This window comes from Peromyscus leucopus, chromosome 4 (genome assembly GCF_004664715.2).
Source record: "Peromyscus leucopus breed LL Stock chromosome 4, UCI_PerLeu_2.1, whole genome shotgun sequence".
NCBI classification, from domain to species: Eukaryota; Metazoa; Chordata; class Mammalia; order Rodentia; family Cricetidae; genus Peromyscus; species Peromyscus leucopus.
Genome location: NC_051066.1, coordinates 150,458,377 through 150,477,431, shown reverse-complemented (window position 1 = coordinate 150,477,431; position 19,055 = coordinate 150,458,377). Strand labels below are relative to the sequence as shown.

Sequence of the window (19,055 nt, the reverse complement as noted above, 5' to 3'; positions counted from 1 at the left end):
TGGATGTTCCTGGAGACACAGAATTGTTCTCTCTTGACAATCACTGCCCCTCATTCTCTCTTCAGGCTTAATCATGACACCCAGGGTTACATTAGCAAGTAACTAAAGAGTGACTAGCAAATGAGTATTGCTTGGTGTCTTTTATTATTTTCATTTTTTTTTTTTTTTTTTTTTTTTTTTTTTGGTTTTTCGAGACAGGGTTTCTCTGTGTAGCTTTGCGCCTTTCCTGGGACTCACTTGGTAGCCCAGGCTGGCCTCGAACTCACAAAGATCCGCCTGCCTCTGCCTCCCGAGTGCTGGGATTAAAGGCGTGCGCCGCCACCACCGCCTGGCTTATTTTCATTTTTTATATGTTGTCTGGGTCTAGGACTAAATCCAGAGTCCTCTGTGTGTATGCTGAGCAGCTGCATCTTCACTGGCCTGCACCCCAGCTTCTCGCCTGGTGACTTTCAGTGTTGCTTATGTGGCAGTCTAAAGCTTACTAAGCAGTTGTATAATATGCTTTAACTACCCCTCTCCCATGTATCGTGATGGGTACTGGTGGCCAGGCCAGAGCTTGACACTTGGTGTCTTCCTCTTGAAGTATACCTCATATTCATTCATTTATTCATTCATTCACTCACTCACTCACTCACTCACTCACTCACTCACTCACTCATTCCTTTTGAGGCAGGCTTTCTTTTTGAACCTGGAGGTTGCTGATGGACTAGACTATTTGGCTAGCAAACCCCAGGGTTCCTCCTGCCTTTACCTCCCCCGCTCTCCCAGGGTTCCTCCTGCCTTTACCTCCCCAGTGCTGGGGTGATAGGCTGTTCTGCCACTGCTCTTGACGTTTTGTGGGTGCTGGGGGTCAAAATCAGGTCCTCATGTTTACATGACAAGCATTACTCACCGACCACCTATGCTTCTTTTCTCCAGTTTTTAGCTGTGTATTTCACTCAGTCGTTAGCTCTTTAAGGTGTGTTTGAAACCAGCATTTTGGGGGCACTCTGAACCAAATCCTGTTTGTTCTGAGCTTCTATAGTCCTCGAGTATTTATGACTGGAGCTGGAAATGTTGTCAGTGGGCCTGCTTTATATAGAAGCCAAAAAAGGGTTTTGAACCCCCCCCCCCCCTTTCTAAGTTTAGGCATTCATTCAGTCTTCAGTTCTGCAGGGGCTGGAGGATCTGCTGGGACAGGCTTTGTCTGGGTTCCTTTTCTGCCTGTGACCTCTGGCTCGTGTTTAGAGTTGGGAGGAAACTGATTGTCCCCTTCAGTGAGTAAAACAGACAAGACAGACTTTAGGAAGACTGGGGGAGTGAGGCTGGGAGAGAGAGGGAGCTTTTTCTTATTTGGCAGCTGAAAGAAACAAACCGAGGAAGGGCACAGCTGATTGCTGAACCCTTGTGGGTTTGTGTGTGCACCCTGGAAGCCAGTCTGCTAAGAACAGTTCTGCATCTTGGATGGTAACCTCTGTTTTTGTTCCTTTCCCAAAGTAGACAGGGTGGTGCAGCGGGACGGTGCTGGGGACTGAGGCGGGTGAGGTCATGAGCTAGTCGCCCTGGCACTTCTTTGGGCTTTGCGTCAAGTGACTTGCTTGCTCTGGTGATAAAGTCACTGTGGGGTTACTCTGCCAGGGAACAGCTGGTCAGCTGGTATATGCGGGAGGCCTGGCTGGTTGCCTGTTTCCATAAAATACTAGAAAATACAATTTCTAGCCTTCACTGAAGCTTTTTTACTTAAGTACTTTTAGCTCCCTTACAACTTCCTGTGCTTTTTGAAAAATGGTCACAAGTATGTATAGAATTGTTCCGACTCCTAAATTTTTATTTTATGTGTACAAGTCTTACCTGCATGTCTGTTTATGCATGATGTGTACGTAGTGCCTGTGGCAGTCAGAAGTAGACATTAGATCCCATAGATGGAGTTATACATGGTTGTGAGTTACCATGTGGGTGCTGGCAACACACCCAGTCCTCTGGAAGAGCAGCGAGTTCTCTTAATCACTTTTAGCCAATTCTCCAGGACCGGACCCCCCCCCCCATACTTTTTCTTTTATTTTGTTGTTTTGGGGATAGAGTCGCTACAGTCTTGTTATTCTAGAACTCATTGTGTAGACCACCTACCTCTGCCTCCTGAGTGCTGGCATTAAAAGTGTGAGCCACTATGCCTGACTTTTACTTTTTAATTATTTTACTGTATTTTGCTTGTATAGATTGTTGTCTGTGTGACCCCTGTGTGCCTGGTGCCTGTGGAGACCAGAAAGGGATGTTGGATCTCCTGGAACTGGAGTTAGAGTGGTTGGGAGTTGCCAAGTGGGTACTGGGAATAGAACCCAGGTCTTCAGCAGGAGCAACTAGTACTCTTAACAGCTGAGCCACTCTTTTTGTTTTTGTTTTTTGAGACAGGGTTTCTCTGTGTAGCTTTGCGCCTTTCCTGGAGCTCACTTGGTAGCTCACTGGCCTCGAACTCACAGAGATCTGCCTGCCTCTGCCTCCCGAGTACTGGGATTAAAGGCATGCGCCGCTGCCCGGCTTAGCTGAGCCACTCTTGAGCCAACACCCCACACCCCTTTTGACTTGTGAAGAAATTGGCTTTGCAGTTTCTTGTACCTTAAAAACTAAGTAGGAGACAGTGAGTGCCCTGCTCAGCTCTCCGGCGCCCCTGCAGTGGTCCCAGGTCAGCATAGGGTCCGTCAGGTCACTCTAGGATTGTGAGCCTCAAGGTTGGTGCAGTGGTTTTCTGAGTAAGAATCTGTAAGTAGATGAACCTTCTAATAAACCTTTCACTCATACAGATCCATCTTTATGCTAATAAAGCGAAAGAACCGTCAACAGTGAGAAATCCCTCCTGTCGGTCCCTTCAAACTGCTGCCCTTGACAACAGCAGTTCATAGTGACCTGCTAATGGTGTCACTCCCCAGGTTGCTTTCAACTTCTCACAGGTTTGAGACCAGAGGCCTTTACCATGAGCTATGAATATTAAGCACCACTACACACTGCTGGTTCTCTTTGCAAAATGACCACACATTGCATGGGTATATAAGTCATCTTAAATCACTGCAGAAATGCAAGCCAGGACATTGCAGCATGTCAAGGAGCCGTAGACTTCTAACTGATCCACATAGCTACATGCTGCCTGGGCTGTTTTTGTAGCTGAGGTAATGCCAGGATTGACTGCATTTCAGCAGTTACTTTCCACCTCTGTAATTTAGCGTTTTATTCTCTTTCCCTTGCTACTTTCATATAGAACTTTAGCTTTCCTGGCACTGACTCAGCCGCACTGAAAACAGTTAGTCTGGAAGTCGTTCATTCTGTTGAGAGTGGTCATGTCTCACATTGAAGTACAAATTCAGGTTGCATCTGCTGCTCTCTCTGGGAGCCAGATACTGAACAAGGACTGGTTTCTTCTCAGTCTTCCCGCTAGCTGCCTGCTCTCCACACCCGCAGTTAGACCTGCTGCTCCAGCAAGGCTGCTGGGCACATTGTAGCTGCGTGTCTCCTTTCTCGTCTCTCCTCAGCTGGTTTCCCATCTGACAAGCAGCTCCAGAGGTGGTGCTAGGGCGCTCTGCTTTTCCGTTAGGAAGCAGAAGGAAGTATTGCCATCTATATCTCTGTGTCCAGATAGGGAACCCTGGTTGGATATGGGTAGATAGACATGTAACTTCCAACCCAAACCTTCTGTTTCAAGGTCTTGGCAGCTAGCAGAAAGAAATGGACAGGAAATACCACTTGGGATGGCCATTGTTCTGTCAAAATTCTGCCCTTTGAATGACTTCCCAGAACTGATGAAGAACTGTTTTCTGTCTGAGTTCCTGTTCGTGCATCAGTAAGGTTTTATACCAAGAAAGGGGTGGCCAGATTTACTATAAGACCAGAGTCATTAAAAATAATAATAATAGTGAAACATAATAATATGCTATCTATCCCTCATTCATTTTTATGGAAAATTTTTATCTATCTATCTATCTATCTATCTATCTATCTATCTATCTTTATTTGAGACAGGGTTTCTCTGTGTAGCCCTGGCTGTCCTAGAACTATCTCTGTAGACCAGGCTGGCCTCGAACTCACAGTGATCTGCCTGTCTCTGCCTCCCGAGTGCTGGGATTAAAGGCACATGCCACCAGGGCCTGGTAAATCTGTTAAGACACTGATTCTCTTTTGCTTAGCTGCTCCACATCTTAACCTGCTTCACCAGAATCATTTAGATTGTCTCACAGGATGACATTCCTGACTCCTCAGATGTGTGTGACTGTTTTAAAGGGAAGAGCATAAACCATTGCATTCCCCTGGGCTTTACTGCTTTTTCTTTTATTTATTTATTTTTGAGACAGGATCTCTCATGTAGCTCTGGCTGTCTAGGAACTATGTGGACCTGGTTTGCCTCAAACTCACCGAGATCCATCTGTCTCTGTTTCCCAAATGCTGAGATGGAAGGTGTGCGTCACCATACCTTTCCACCATGCTTTTTATTTTAATGTGTCCTTTGCTTGCTTGCTTGGAGATGTCTTGCCACATAGCCCAGGTTGGCTTCAACTCTGTGTAACTTAGGTTGTCCTTGAACTCAAAGTAGTTCTCCTGACTCAGCCTCCTGAATGCTGGGACTACAGTTGTGTTGTTTTGTTTGCTTTCTCTTTTTGAGACAGGGTCTCATTTATGTAGTCCTGGCTACACTGGAACTCACTGTGCAGACCAGGCTGGTCTAAAACTTACAAAGCTATGCCTGCCTTTGTTTGCCTCCCATGTGCCGAGATCACTATGCCTGGCTAAGGGTAGTTTTACAGCTCTAAGTTATTTATGTGTCTTTTGTGTGTGCAGACACCTATGCCATACCCTGCATGTGGAGGTTAGAGGGCAGCTTCGTCGATGTCAGGCTCACTGAGTTACCTGATAGTCAGCTGCCTGTGTGCTCTTCCATTTCCATGTATTGACTTTGTGAGACTCCCACCAGGGCCATGGTATTTCACTTAGATAATTGTCCGAAGTAGATCACAATTGAGAACAGCAGTCTTTAGGAATGTTCCAGGAATGAGAAGCCAGGTTTGAGGAAAACGGTGGTCCTGGCTGGGAGATAGTGATGTCCCTTAGCTGAGATTTGACATGGCGGTCTGCTCCAGGGACTGCACGTGGGCTTCTTGGCCGACCCCAACAGCAGTGCTTCGTCAGGTTCCAGTTTTGCCCCGGCCAGCTGTGTGCTGTCTTTGTTCTTAGTTTAGAGTGCTGGGGATGGAACCCAGGACTTGACATGTGCTGGGAAAGGGCTGTTTCACTAAATGACGTCTCTAGACATAATAATAATCACTTTCCTAGGTTACTCAGCTACAGGTGGTTCAGCAATGATTCTGGTCCTGTCTTCTCTAAGCATCTACAGATTTTCAAACTGCTAAGAATAAGGGATACAAACTCATCCTTATTCTAAACAGATTTTAGATAATCGTCTTTATTTTTATATATTTTGGTTTTTCGAGGCAAGATTTCTCTGTGTAGCCCTGGCTGTCCTTCCTGGACCAGGCTGGTTTTGAACTCATCAGTTGGCCTGCCTCTGCCTCCCAAATGTGCACCACCATGCCTGGCTTACTGAGAATTGCCTCTACTTTTACCCTTGCAGGATGGATCAAGAAAATACATGCTTTCCTTGGATTATTTGGCTTTTAAAACTCCAAGTCACATGAGATTGTGAGGGATTTGGAGTGGACAGTCCCCAAGTGCTATGATTTCCCATGAGTGTTCCAGACTTTGAGACCTCTTACTGCTTGCAGCCTTCCTCAGGCTCTTTTCCTGCTTGTTTGCATGTGGGAAGTCAGTGAGGCCGCTTGTCGGTAGTCTGGGTGAGGGGCTGATGGTGCACAGTGGGCCGTTGTCTCTAAGGAAGGTTGGGCTTTCTCAGTTATCTTTGTTATCTTTTTCAACCTTGGAGAATAAAAGACTCTGATGTGAAACAATTGTTATAGATGGAATATTTTTATGTGTGTATGTGTGAACCTGCAGGAGTTTCTGTGCACCATGAGGAGGCCAGAGGGCATACATGGAGTTACGGCAGCTGTGAGCTGCCTGATGTGAGAGCTGAGAACTGAGGCAGCATGTGTTCTTCATCTGAGCCAGCTCAGCTCCTTGTTGGAATTGTCCCATTTGGTATCTGATGAAAGCCTAATTAGGAGCTAGAGCGGTGACTGGGGGTGGGTAAGGGCAGTGACGACTGTTCTTCCAGACGACATGAGTTCAGCTCCTAGCTTTCCACTGTTTGTAACTCAGTCACAAACACCTCCTTGGGCACCAGGCACACATGTGGTGCATGCATGCAGGCAAAACACCCATACACATAAAATAAAAATCAGTCTTTACAAACAAGCATAATTGTGCTTGAAGTGTCTCTTGGTGTTGGTGCTTAGACAATAGAGTGAGATTGTCTCAAAACAAGGAAAAGTGAAGAAATACCTCTCGAGGGTGATGAGCAGCCCTTTAAACCATACCCATTAAAAGTGCCTAAGGTCCAAGTGGGGCAGCCGTCAGCAGCTTGCCTAAGCCCTGGAGGCACGCTTGTGCTTCTTTTCAGTCCAGCTGACACTTGGAGATAAGCTCCGGGAAGCCGATAGAACTAGTTTTCAAACTGTAGCACACAGCTGCTGCCACAGCTGGGGGAAGAAAGGAATTTCCTCTAAGCACATGAAGAGAGGAATCTGGCAGTCTGTCTGGGCCAGGATAGTCTGTTTTCCAAAGTGTGTTTTGGGGCTTCCCAGTATGGCATGATGGCTTCCTAAGCATAGGTCCTACACTGAGTGGCAGATACCTCCTCACTATCCCAGTCTGCCGTCCCTGACTGGGTGGTCTGCAGAGGAGTCATGGGGAGATGCTGTCCCCATACAGTTTTTAAGGTTGAGGAAAAACATGATGAAAATACCTTTTTCCTTGGGTAAGGCTATGTAGCTCATCAAGAGCATAGGTTTTTAGTAGGGTTGTGTCAAGTCAGTATGGCAGTATTGCTTTTTTTTTTTTTTTAGATTTATTTATTATGTATACAGTGCAGAACACCAGAAGAGGGCACCATATCTCATTATAGATGGTGGTGAGCCACCATGTGGTTGCTGGGAATTGAACTCAGGACCTCTGGAAGAGCAGCCAGTGCTCTTAACCTCTGAGCCATCTCGCCAGCCCCGGCAGTATTGCTTTTATAATCTGTCAATCAGCAGTGTGGATTGTCTGTCTCCTGATGATTAACAAATATGGTGATATTTTATTTGTACTGAAATGTAATTTTAATTTTATGTTAATAAAGTTGCCCTGGGGTCAGAGCTATTAGAGCCATAGCAAGAGCGTGGTGGTTAGAAGAGCTAGGTAGATTTCTGTGTGTTCAGGGATACAGCCAGTATTGGAGACACACGCCTTTAAGACCTGGAGGACGGTACTTACAGGCAGTGATGAGGCAGTCATGTGGTTGGGTTTAGAACCAATGAGAAGGCAGAACAGAAAGACTATTTAAACACAGACAAACAGGAAGTAGCTCTCTCTCGCGGGGAAGTTAGGAGCACTGCAGGAGGTAAGATTTTATCTCTGAGCTCTGACCTCTCGGCTTTCTCTTTTACATTGGCTCTGTGTTTCTTATTTTAATAAGACGATTGGTTACATCTACAAACAAGGGTGAGAAAAGACTGCCTACATGCAAGCTAGTAGGTCATAGTGCTTCAAACAAGGACCCAAAGCAAATTAGGAACCATGGATGTGTTTGGGAGGCACTTTCTGGAGGCTGTGACTGGGGGGGGCAGGGGATGGCACCGGCGGCGGCGCTCTACTTACAGTTCCCAGTCCTTGGTAATCAAGAGTGAATTCTGACCAGCTCAGGTCAACCTTTCTTTTTGCCTTTGATTTCTCTGTGGTGGTCATTCTCTACTCGAGATAGATTCTGAGTCTCAGAGTGATTGAAGGTCTTTTGTTCTGTAGACCTTGAACTCACAGATGAGGCTGCCTCTGCCTCTGTCTCTCAAGTGCTGGGATAAAAGGTGTGTGCCAACACCGCCCAGTAGTTGAGGTGATTCTAAAATGCAATTATGTCTGTCTGTCTGACACACACACACACACACACACACACACACACATACACACACACACACACACACACAATTCTGTTATGAGGAAGAACAGTAATTCATTTGACCTTCTGATTGTGCAAGACCATTGATATTCTTATGAATTTGATTTATAGTCTAAATTTAGTTCAGCCAATTTTAATATAAAATAAAAATCATTTTTATTTTTCTCTGTGTTATCTTAGAGGCATTTAAAGGTGAATTTTCGGGGCTGGAGAGATGGCTCAGAGGTTAAGAGCACTGACTGTTCTTCCAGAGGTCCTGAGTTCAATTCTCAGAAACTATGTGGTGGCTCACAACCATCTGAGATCTGGTGCCCTCTTCTGGCCTGCAGTCATACATGTTGTATACATAATAAATAAATCTTAAAACAAAAAAACTAAAGGTGAATTTTCTTTTCTTTCTCTCCCCCCACCCCCCTTGAGACAGGGTTTCTCTGTGTAACAATCCTGGCTGTCCTGGAACTCACGCTATAGAACAGGCTGGCTTCAAACTCACAGAGATCTGCCTGCCTGTCTCCCAAGTGCTGGGATTAAAGGTGTGCGCCACCACCCAGCTTCTTTTTTTTCAAGATTATTTATTTTTATGTGTATTGTTTGCCTGAATGGACGTCTGTGTACTGCTTGTGCACTTGGTGCTGTTGGAGGCCAGAAGAGGGTGTTAGATCCCTTGGAACTGGAGTTACAGATGGTTGTAAGCCACCATGTGGTGCTGGGCTAGGTGGTCTTTCCAGCCCCCCAAACGTAGCTTGCTATTGCTAGTGTTCTTTGTTTTTGAGATAGACAGCTCAGGCTCTTCTCAAATTTATAATCCTTCTGCCTTAGCCTTTCAAGTGCCACTAGGCCTAGTGAAAGTATTTGTTTGTTTTAAAGATTTGTTATTTCTTTATTGTGTACATGTGTGGGTTCTTGTATGAAGTGCTGTATGGAGGTAGGACAACTTCCCCGCATTGTCTCAGTTACCATGTGAGTCTGTAGGGTTGTGTTTAGCTCTCAGGCTTGACAGCATGTGCCTTAACTTAGTGTGTCATACCCAAGGTCCAAAAGGGATGCTTTCTTATTTTTTTTTTTTTTGTTTTGTTTTTTTGTTTTTTTCGAGACAGGGTTTTTTTATGTAGCTTTGCGCCTTTCCTGAAACTCACTTGGTAGCCCAGGCTGGCCTCAAACTCACAGAGATTCGCCTGTCTCTGCCTCCCAAGTGCTGGGATTAAAGGCATGCGCCACCACTGCCCGGCGCTTTCTTATTTTTAATTAATGATTTATGTGCATGGGTGTTTTACCTGTGTACCACTGTTGCCTGGTGGCTCTAGAGGCCAGCAGAGGGTGTTAGATCCTTTGGAACTGGAGTTAGAGCTGGGAGTCCCCTTGTGGGTACAAAGGATTAAACCTGGGTCCTCTGGAAGGGCAGCTAGTGCTTTTGATGGCTGAGCCCTCGGTCCCGCCCACTCCCACTCTCAAGGGTTGTTTTAAAATGTGAGTTGTGCAGACAGTAATCTTTTCAGGCTGTTGTAATGGGTTGTGAAGATTTATGAATTGGATGACCTAGGAGAGCAAATTGAAAGATGAATAGTGTGTGTTTTGTTTGTTTCTGTGAGAGTGCATGCACACATGCATACAGATGTGTGTGCTGTGTGTGGAGTTCAGGAGATAACATCAGATGATTTCTCATGTCACTTTCTGACTATTCCTTAGAGATGGGACCTATCCCTAAAACTCGTGTCCTCAGCTAGGTTGGAAACCATCAATCCTCCTGTCAGAGCTGGGTTACAGGCGAGCGTGGGAGCCAGACTTCGTACGTTGGTGCAGGGACCTGAACTGGTCTTATGATTGGACCGCAAGTGCTCTTACTGCTGAGTCCCGTCTCTAGCCCTAGTCTGTATTTTCTCATGTTGATGATTTTGAGGAAAAAGCTTCCTCTTGATGTATATGAAAATGAAACTGGTTTCCTGTCATCTGTGACCACATTTCAGCCTCACTGTAATGCCAAGTCAGAGACATTGGATGCTTTCTGGTCCTTATTTGCCTTCTCCAAACAAGCTACTTGCCTTTCCTTCCCTTCCTAGGTTTTTCCTGTGGTTCTGTACACTATGCGGATTCTTGGGTTTCCTGATGGACAGCCATGGGGTAGATCTAGTTAGTACTTGGCTCTTTGCAGTACATTCTGAGTCTGATTTACAGCCATGCTTCATCAGTGCCTAGGGCCTGAAACTGTTCTTTGTATGACTTTTATGTTGCAGAAAGCATAGCTCCTACCACTGCAGTGCTCAATGCACTTGGCGTGAAACTGGAAGGAAAACCAATGTATAAGCCCGTGGACCCCCACTCTCGGATGCAGTCCACCTACAGCTACGGCATGCGCGGAGGGGCCTACCCCCCCAGGTATGTGCTCGGGGACCTAGAGTGATGTCTGTCAGTTGTGACCTGAGTCATGATTTGCTCTGACCGAGCCCCATCACTGGGGTTAAGGTGTGCCTCTGGTGCTGTCTTGCAACCTCTGTTTAAGCTGCTTTTGCAGAGGGCCTGAGCAGGTTGCTCAGGAGCCTCTGCACTCACACTCCCTGTCTGGCTGCATTGCTTCCTTTGCTTTGTGGGACCCTGCAGCACATGCTCCTGAGCACTGAGGCCCTCTGCTCGCTCTTTCTGACTTTTTTTGTACTGTGTAAAATACTAAGATTAACTAACACTGAGAAGTGCCAAACCTAGTGTAGTTGCAGAATGCCTGTAATTCCAGTGCTCAAGAGGTGGAAGCAGAGAGATATCTGCTGCACAGCAGCCAGGCTAGCCTGGGCTACATGAGATCAGTCATGTGTTGCAAAAGCTTTGCTGTCAGGAGTGAGACATTAGTGAATAGATCGATGATGAAAATAGATATTTTATTTTCCTCCCTTCCTCTGATGAGGTGGGAAAGGGCAAAGCCTCAGTCAAGAATATGAACTTGAAGTTGAAGGAACCAGACTCTTGGACTTGGTGCTGCTAGATTTCAGAAGTGAGGGTCCTTTCTAAAAGGCTTCACTCTTAAAATTCCCAGGTTCCTTGGGAGGCATGCAAGTGCAAATTGAAGACTTGAGAGAGTAAAGTGAGCGAAGTTTGTCTGAGCCAACACCCATTCCATTCTGGACCCTGTCATTATAGCCCAGCATGAGAGTCAAGTGCAAACCATTTGTCAGCTCCGAGCTTGCAGTTCAGTGTCAACTTTGAGGCAGCCTCCATTGTGCTGAACAGAGTGTGGTGATAGATTGTGTACTCTAATAAACTTGCCTGAGGATCAGAGGACAGGCTGGCCACTAGATTAGACACAGAGGTCAGGCAGTGGTGGCACACACCTTTAATCCCAGCAATTGAGATCTCATGCCTTTGCTTGGGAAGCACACATGCCTTTAATCCCAGGAGTAATATGGCAGGGCAGAGAAAGATATATAAGGTGTGAGGAAACAGGAACTCACTCTCTTTAGACTGAGATTTCATAGAGGTAAGAACTAGTGGCTGGCTGTTCTGCTTCTCTTTCAGCTTTCACCTTGATATCTGTCTAGCTCTGGGTTTTTTCTTAAAAGACCATCTAAGATTCAAGAACACCACAGGGTGTTTCTAGCTACAGACACAGTGAGGAGACCCCAGTCAGGAAACGTGGGATTTGCTGAAGACGGCATGGGTGACTTACCAGCCGGAGCCTGAAACTTCCATCCTGTATTTGTAGGTACTTTTACCCATTTCCAGTGCCGCCGTTACTCTACCAAGTTGAGCTTTCTGTGGGAGGACAGCAGTTTAATGGGAAAGGAAAGACGAGACAAGCTGTGAAACATGATGCCACTGCCAGAGCACTGAGGACTCTGCAGAATGAGCCTCCACCAGAGAGGCTGGAGGTAGGTGGACACAGGCCTGGGACAGACCCAGGCTGCTGCTGACATGTCTGTAGTTACTGAGTGGTAGCCATCAAGATTCTGTGGCCTGGAGAGTGTCTCCTAAATGTCTCAGCAGGAAAGCTGGGCAGCCTTTCTCTTCCTTTCCTTTCATCTGGCACAGTGTGAGTGACCTGCATGTGGAGAGAGTGCTGGGAAGGCTGGGACTGTTTCTCAGTGCTGAGACCCATGTTGTTGGAGCTGCTGATTGATATTCTCTCTCTCTCTCTCTCTCTCTCTCTCTCTCTCTCTCTCTCTCTCTCTCTCTCCCCCTCCCTCTCCCTCTCTCTCCCTCTCTCCCTCTCTCCCTCTCCCTCTCTTCTTCACTGTCACTGTGTAGCTCTGGCTGGCCAGAACTGGCAGTGTAGACCAGGCTGGCCTCAAACTCACAGAACTCTGCCTGCCGCTGCCTCCTGAGTGCTGAAATCAAAGCTGTGAGCCACCATACCCAGCTAGAACCTACTGATGGGCAGTGCCAAGTTATAGAATTTCTGTAGAAATGCTTGCTGTCTTTTGATAGCACACTATCCCAGAACATGGTGCATGTTTTTGCTCACCCTGGAGCTTGGGCAGGGGTAGGTGTGGCCGCTTGTCTGCTCTGCATAGTTCTGGCAGAGGAAGCTTACTCTGACTTGGGAGGGCCTGGTGGCAAAATGGCTTCCTCTGCCAGGGGACTTTAGTTCCTGTTTAGTGGTCCTCTGCGGGGACTGTTTACACTTCCTCACAGTTTGGTGACTACATCTGAAGAATGAGTGTCCTTGTGCCTGGAGAGGTGGCTCAGTGGGCAAGAGCACACTGACTGCTCTTCCAGAGGACCCAGGTTCAGTTCCCAGCACAGCTGTCTGTAACTTCAGTTCCAGGAAATCCAGCATCCTCACAGACATATATACAGGCAAAATACGAGTGCACATAAAATAAAAATAAATTTTTTAAAAAAATGAGCATTCTCTAAGATAGGAAATGGAAACTGGTTTTTTGTTTTTGTTTTTTTAAAAAGATTTATTTATTATGTGTACAGTATTCTGCCTACATGCCAGAAGAGGGCACCAGATCTCATTACAGATGGTTGGGAGCCACCATGTGGTTGCTGGGAACTGAACTCAGGACCTGGAAGAGCAGCCAGTGCTCTTAACCTCCGAGCTGTCTCTTCAGCCTGGAAACTGATTCTTAAGACCCATTCCCAGAAATCACAGCCCAGCTAGGCTAGGCAGGCCCAGAGCCAAGGGAAGAGACAGGGAAGCTCACATTTTATGTTGTTTTATTAAAGTTTCCATTAGATAACTCACCGGCTTAACTTGTACATGTATAATCAATCCAGTGGCTTCTAGGGCATTCACAGTGTGGAGAAGGGAAGAGAGGCGTGTCTATGAATTTGGGGCCTTTCTTTGTCTGGTTTTCTTGTTGCTGAAGGTTAACGCTAATTACATGCTGGGCTACACTGCTAGCCCTGTGCTGTGGTTTAAAACTACTGTGGTAGGAAAGGAATCTTTTCTTCTTTGCTTTTTGTTTTTTGTTTTGGTTTTTCGAGACAGGGTTTCTGTGTAGCCTTGTCTGTCCTGGACCCCACTCTGTAGATCAGGCTGGCCTCGGACTCAGAAATACACCTGCCTCCGCCTCCTGAGTGCTGGGATTAAAGGCATTCACTATCACTGCCCAGCTGAAGAGTAATTCTTAAGCTGTCTGTTAGTAGCTGCTTGACCAGTTCCATGCCAGTGAGAGACTGTCTGAAAGGTGGGTGGGCCTGAGGTGGTCTCACTCCCTCACACACAGTTCAATTTCAAACCAAACTTTTTAGATCTTCAGCTTTCTAAGGCACTTTAGTAAGTAAGTAGTAAGACGGGCTTCAAGAACAGGTACAAGGGCCAGGGAGTGGTGTCCCCTCTGTTCCCCGATAATTAGGAGCCTGTAGATGTAACCAACCGTCTTATTAAATAAGAAACACAGAAACAATGTAAAAGAGAAAGCCGAGAGGTCAGAGCTCAGAGCTAAATCTCACCCTTCCTTCTGCTGTCCCAGCTTCAAGAAAAGAGACCTACTTCCTGTCGGTTCATTTTTTTATAGTATGTCGTTCTGCCTTCTCATTGGTTGTAAACCCAAACACATGACTGCCTCGTCACTGTCTGAATGTACAGCCCCCTAGGTCTTAAAGGCATATGTCTCCAATGCTGACTGTATCCCTGAACACACAGAGATCTTATGGGATTAAAGGCGTGTGCCACCACCGCCACACTCTTGCTATGGCTCTAATAGCTCTGACCCTGAACACACAGATATCTATGGGATTAAAGGCGTGTGCCACCACCGCCACACTCTTGCTATGGCTCTAATAGCTCTGACCCTCGGACAACTTTATTTATTAACATACAATCAAAATAATATTTCAGTACGATTACCACCACATTTCCCCTTTTCTATTTTAATAAAAAGAAAAAGAAAGCAAAAGGTTATAACTAACAAAAGAAAAACTATATACAAAAGTACAATAACTATATACAATATATACAAGATAAATACCTAAACAGGTATTTGACAAATCAGAAAAAATAATTCCATTATCTATCCTATTTTGGTAAATCCAAGATGTATCTAATGCACTTTCTATCCTAATTAATTTTCAACTATAACTAACTAATCTTCAACCATAACTAACTAATCTTCAACTCCCTCAGAGACCCAAGAAGGGAATAATATTAGCTAACAAAAATAAAAACAGGAAGTGCATGCAAGCAACTTCCAAAAAATTTTGTGAGTTGACAGAAACAGCCAGCTGCCTGGGCAGTCACCTGAGGTTTCTCCGCAGTGTTGGGGCATCATCTTCAGCCTATAGGCTTAGTGTATCTGACAGACTCATTTGTGAAGTAGGATGTACACAAGGTCAACAGTTCAACCTCACATTGGGTGAGAGCAGTCCACGTACCAGAAACACCTGAATTCCACTAGTGTCCTGTCATGATTCAGGATTTTAAATTCTGGAAATTGTTGACAGTTTTTTAATTTCAGCTGTCCATTCTTCTTGGCTGTGTATATATGGCTTCATCTCAGCATCCCCTTCTTCTCCACATCCCTCTATTAAATGCCAGTCTACTTTTGAGAGGCATGAGCTTTCAGCTGCTGTTCCATTGCACAACAGAAGCCATCGGCCCTCTGCCTGTTAAGCTGCTTTGAAGAAAAGGGCACCGTACCTTTTCCGGATGCGAAGGCCATTTCAGGGATGGGGCCGTATTGTCCTGGCCTCAGAAGATGCCTTTTGATAAAGCCATAACCACACTTGTTTTGGCAAGAATCAGTAGTCCCTTGTTTCGTGATCTGTCTGTCCATTTTGTCCTGTTGATTCGAGGATACTTTGTTGTCCAGTGGCTAACTTTTGCCACAAGGAAAGTTGACTCCATATGCAGTTTCTTCAATGCCCATATTTTCTCTGAAGTAGATTAGTACTGCCAGGAGCTGACATGTCTCAAAAAAGAAAAATTTTCTAAGTTATTAAAACATTTTAAATGCCATATTCTGTAGATCTCTGAAGATGACCTGTCTAAAACATCTCTGCTTAATTTTTAAAACATATCTAATCTGACTACAAGTTCTATGATAATGTCTAACTACTAGCTTTCATTTCTTTATATCCTAATAGTTGATAATAATAACATTCAAGGATCAGAAATTTGCATTACATTGTTAAATGGATGGAATAAATACAATTAGAAATATACATATAGCATTTTCTAACAATATCAGTTTCAAATTTGTATACAATATAAAACAATCCAATCCAATGTAAAGTATTTAAAATTAGTAATTGTCTTTTTCTTTTCTTTCTTTCTTTTTTTTTTTTTAAACAAGAACCTTAAATCTAATCTCCTTTGCTTAGCCTTTTTCCTAACCCTTGACAATAACTTGTAACCAACCCCCCTAAATACTGAAAATTATCCCAGACCCAAAACCCATTACAAAGACCAAAAAACCACCCGCCCCACACCACCTCTTTGGGAATGTGGGCGTCGTATTCTTAAAATTGCTTCCTGCTGGGTATGGGCGAAGTTTTCTTTATCCTGAAAGAAAAATTTTAGGTTAATTGTCAAATTCTAGGAGAGGTAACTATATCCTTCATTATCCAGTCTGTGTATAATGCCAAAGTTCAGGGTTTATCTCAAGTCCTTATTCAAGTAGTCTTTGAGACTGGATCATCTCAGCTAGTCATCTCAAATTTGCTCTGAGCACCTTGTAGTTCAAAGCTGATCTATGGATGATGTTTGTCAGCTTAATGATATTATTATTGTCCACGTGGAATTGTTGTTGTTGTGGGGCCCCATCTTCTTTCTGGAGACTTCAGTTGATGTTAGGCCTGGCCGTGATTTCCTGCAGAAAACTGATAAGAGACTCGAACACAAAAGCATATATATGCAGCTAGCCTTTTTTCTAGAATTAGTTAGTACTCTATGTGACCATTCATATCTTAACAAGTTTAAAATGTATATATATATATTAATCTTGTAAATTTTGATATAAAATTTATACTTTGAGAAAAGTTTAAAGAATCGGAATAGAATCAAAGAGTTGAGATTAGTAATAGAATAGTCCCTTAATTAATTTTGCTTTTGTCCTGTACCATAGCAGAAGATGGCTCTTATTCTGGCATGATACAGGGAGTTTGCATTTTCCTTTTAACAACATGCTTGAGTTTAAAGAAGGAGAGAGCCATTCTCCAACTCCAAAGTCAGCTTTAAATTTTAATTGAACTGGGACTATTAGAAAACCAATAGTGTTAAATCTTTAGAGAAAAGCAGAAACAAACATTTAGGAAGACATAAAAAATTTTTTAGATAATATATACCCATACACCGTTTCACTCTGTTTCTTGGGATAGATGATTTGTCACTTTTCTTCAGTTGTCTCATTTGTCCAGTGTTCTTCAGATTCCTTAACCTTCATTCTCCTAAAAGACAAAAACAAAAACCTTTCCCCAAGACTAATTTTGGGGATGTTTCCTTTTGACAAGTTATTATCTGATTAAATGAAAAGGCATGTGTTATTGATACAAGTTAGTTTAAATTGGATGTTCATGCTGGTTGATGAACTATCACCTCCTCTAATTAAGAGGTCTCTCTTGTTCAAATCGAACCTTTATCAATTTTGATGGTACCCACAGCTTATCTTCTCCTGTAGAAACAAAAGCAAAACCACGTCCCCAATGTAATACATACCCTGGTTTCCATTCTGAGGTCAGCACATCCTTAAAGTATATAGGCTGATTTAATTCTGTAGTTTTTTCTATTATCCAATGTCTCTCTGCAGCTGTTGTTCCTTTCTCATTGGCATTCAGAAAATTCAAAGTTAGAAGAGCATTATGCAGTCTATTTCTGGGGGTTTTTGTTACCCATTTCTGTTTATTTAGCATATCCTTTAGAGTTCTGTTTGATCTTTCTATAACTGCTTGACCTGTAGGATTATGTGGTATGCCTGTAATATGCTTTATATTGTAATAAGCAAAAAACTGTTTCATTTTAACAGAGACATATGATGGAGCATTGTCAGTTTTGATTTGTGCAGGTATACCCATGATGGCCATAACTTCTAGCAAATGAGTGATTGCAGAATCAGCCTTTTCAGAACTCAAAGCAGTTGCCCATTGAAATCCTGAAAAAGTATCAATGGTGTGGTGTACATATTTCAGTTTTCCAAATTCTGCAAAGTGAAACACGTCCATCTGCCAGATTTCATTTCTCTGAGTACCCTTTGGGTTACATCCTGCTGGTAATGGCGTTTGATTGTAGAAGGAACAAGTAGGACATTTCTTTACTATTTCTTTGGCTTGTTGCCAGGTTATGGAAAAATCCTTTTTTAAACCTTTACTATTGACGTGATGTTTTTTATGAAATTCTGAGGCCTCCAGCACATTTCCTATCAATAATTTATCAATCTCATCATTGCCTTGTGCTAGAGGGCCTGGCAGACCAGTATGGGATCGAATGTGAGTTATATATAAAGGATGATTCCTTTTCCTGATTGTATCTTGTAATTGAATAAATAGTGAAGTTAATTCTGAAGCATCAGGGATAAATTCTGCAGTCTCAATATGTAACACCACTCTTTCAGCATACTGAGAGTCAGTTACTATGTTGAGAGGTTCTGAAAAATCCATTAATACCAATAGAATAGCATACAATTCTGATTTTTGAACTGAATTATACGGACTTTGAACCACTTTACTTAAATTTTCTGATTTGTAACCTGCCTTTCCTTCTTTGTTGGCATCTGTATAAAATGTACGAACTCCAGATATGGGTTTTTGCCGTACAATTCAAGGCAAGATCCATTCAGCTCTCTTTATAAGATCAATTCTATTGCTTTTGGGATATTTGCTGTTAATTTCTCCCAAAAAATTACTGCAAGCTCTTTGCCAAGGTTCACTTTCTGACCATAATTTTTCAATGTCCTCCTTAGTTAATGGTACGACAATTTCTGCTGGGTCTATGCCTGCTAATTGACGAAGTCTCAATTTTCCTTTGTAAATCAAGTCAGAGATTTTTTCCACATAAGTTTTTAATTTTTTATTTGGTTTATTTGGTAAAAATATCCATTCCAATATAATATCTTCCCTCTGCATTAATATTCCAGTAGGAGAACGCCTAGAAGGTAAGATAACCAAAATGCAATCCAGCTTTGGATCAATACGATTCACGTGTCCTTCATGCACTTTCTTTTCTACCAAGGCTAATTCTTTCTCAGCTTCAGGTGATAATTCTCTTGGACTATTTAAGTCCTTGTCACCTTCTAAGGTTTTGAACAAATTAGTCAGTTCATCATTTTTTACCCCAACAATAGTTCGTAGATGAGAAATGTCTCCAAATAATCTTTGAAAGTCATTAAGAGTCTGTAGTCTATCTCTCCGAATTTGCACCTTTTGGGGTCTAATTTTTTGTAGCTCTATTTTATATCCTAAATAATTAATAGAATCTCCTCTTTGTATCTTTTCAGGAGCAATTTGTAATCCCCAGCAAGGCAAAATTTTCTTTACTTCTTCAAACATTATTTCTAAAGTATCTGCATTTGAGTCAGCTAGTAAAATATCGTCCATATAATGATAAATTATAGATTTAGAA

At 43.5% G+C, this 19,055-nt stretch overlaps 1 protein-coding gene across 4 annotated transcripts in view; it reads left to right on the top strand.

Annotated features, from left to right (window-relative positions):
* Positions 1 to 19,055, top strand: part of Stau1 (staufen double-stranded RNA binding protein 1) — a 53,385-nt gene that overhangs the window by 16,028 nt on the left and 18,302 nt on the right. For all 4 annotated transcript variants that reach the window (XM_028868555.2, XM_037205569.1, XM_028868554.2 and 1 more), the window contains exons 2-3: positions 10,300 to 10,441; positions 11,757 to 11,922. In XM_028868555.2, the coding sequence (XP_028724388.1) occupies positions 10,362 to 10,441; positions 11,757 to 11,922 (246 nt within the window). In that variant the 5' untranslated portion in view covers positions 10,300 to 10,361. The remainder of the gene's footprint in view (positions 1 to 10,299; positions 10,442 to 11,756; positions 11,923 to 19,055) is intronic.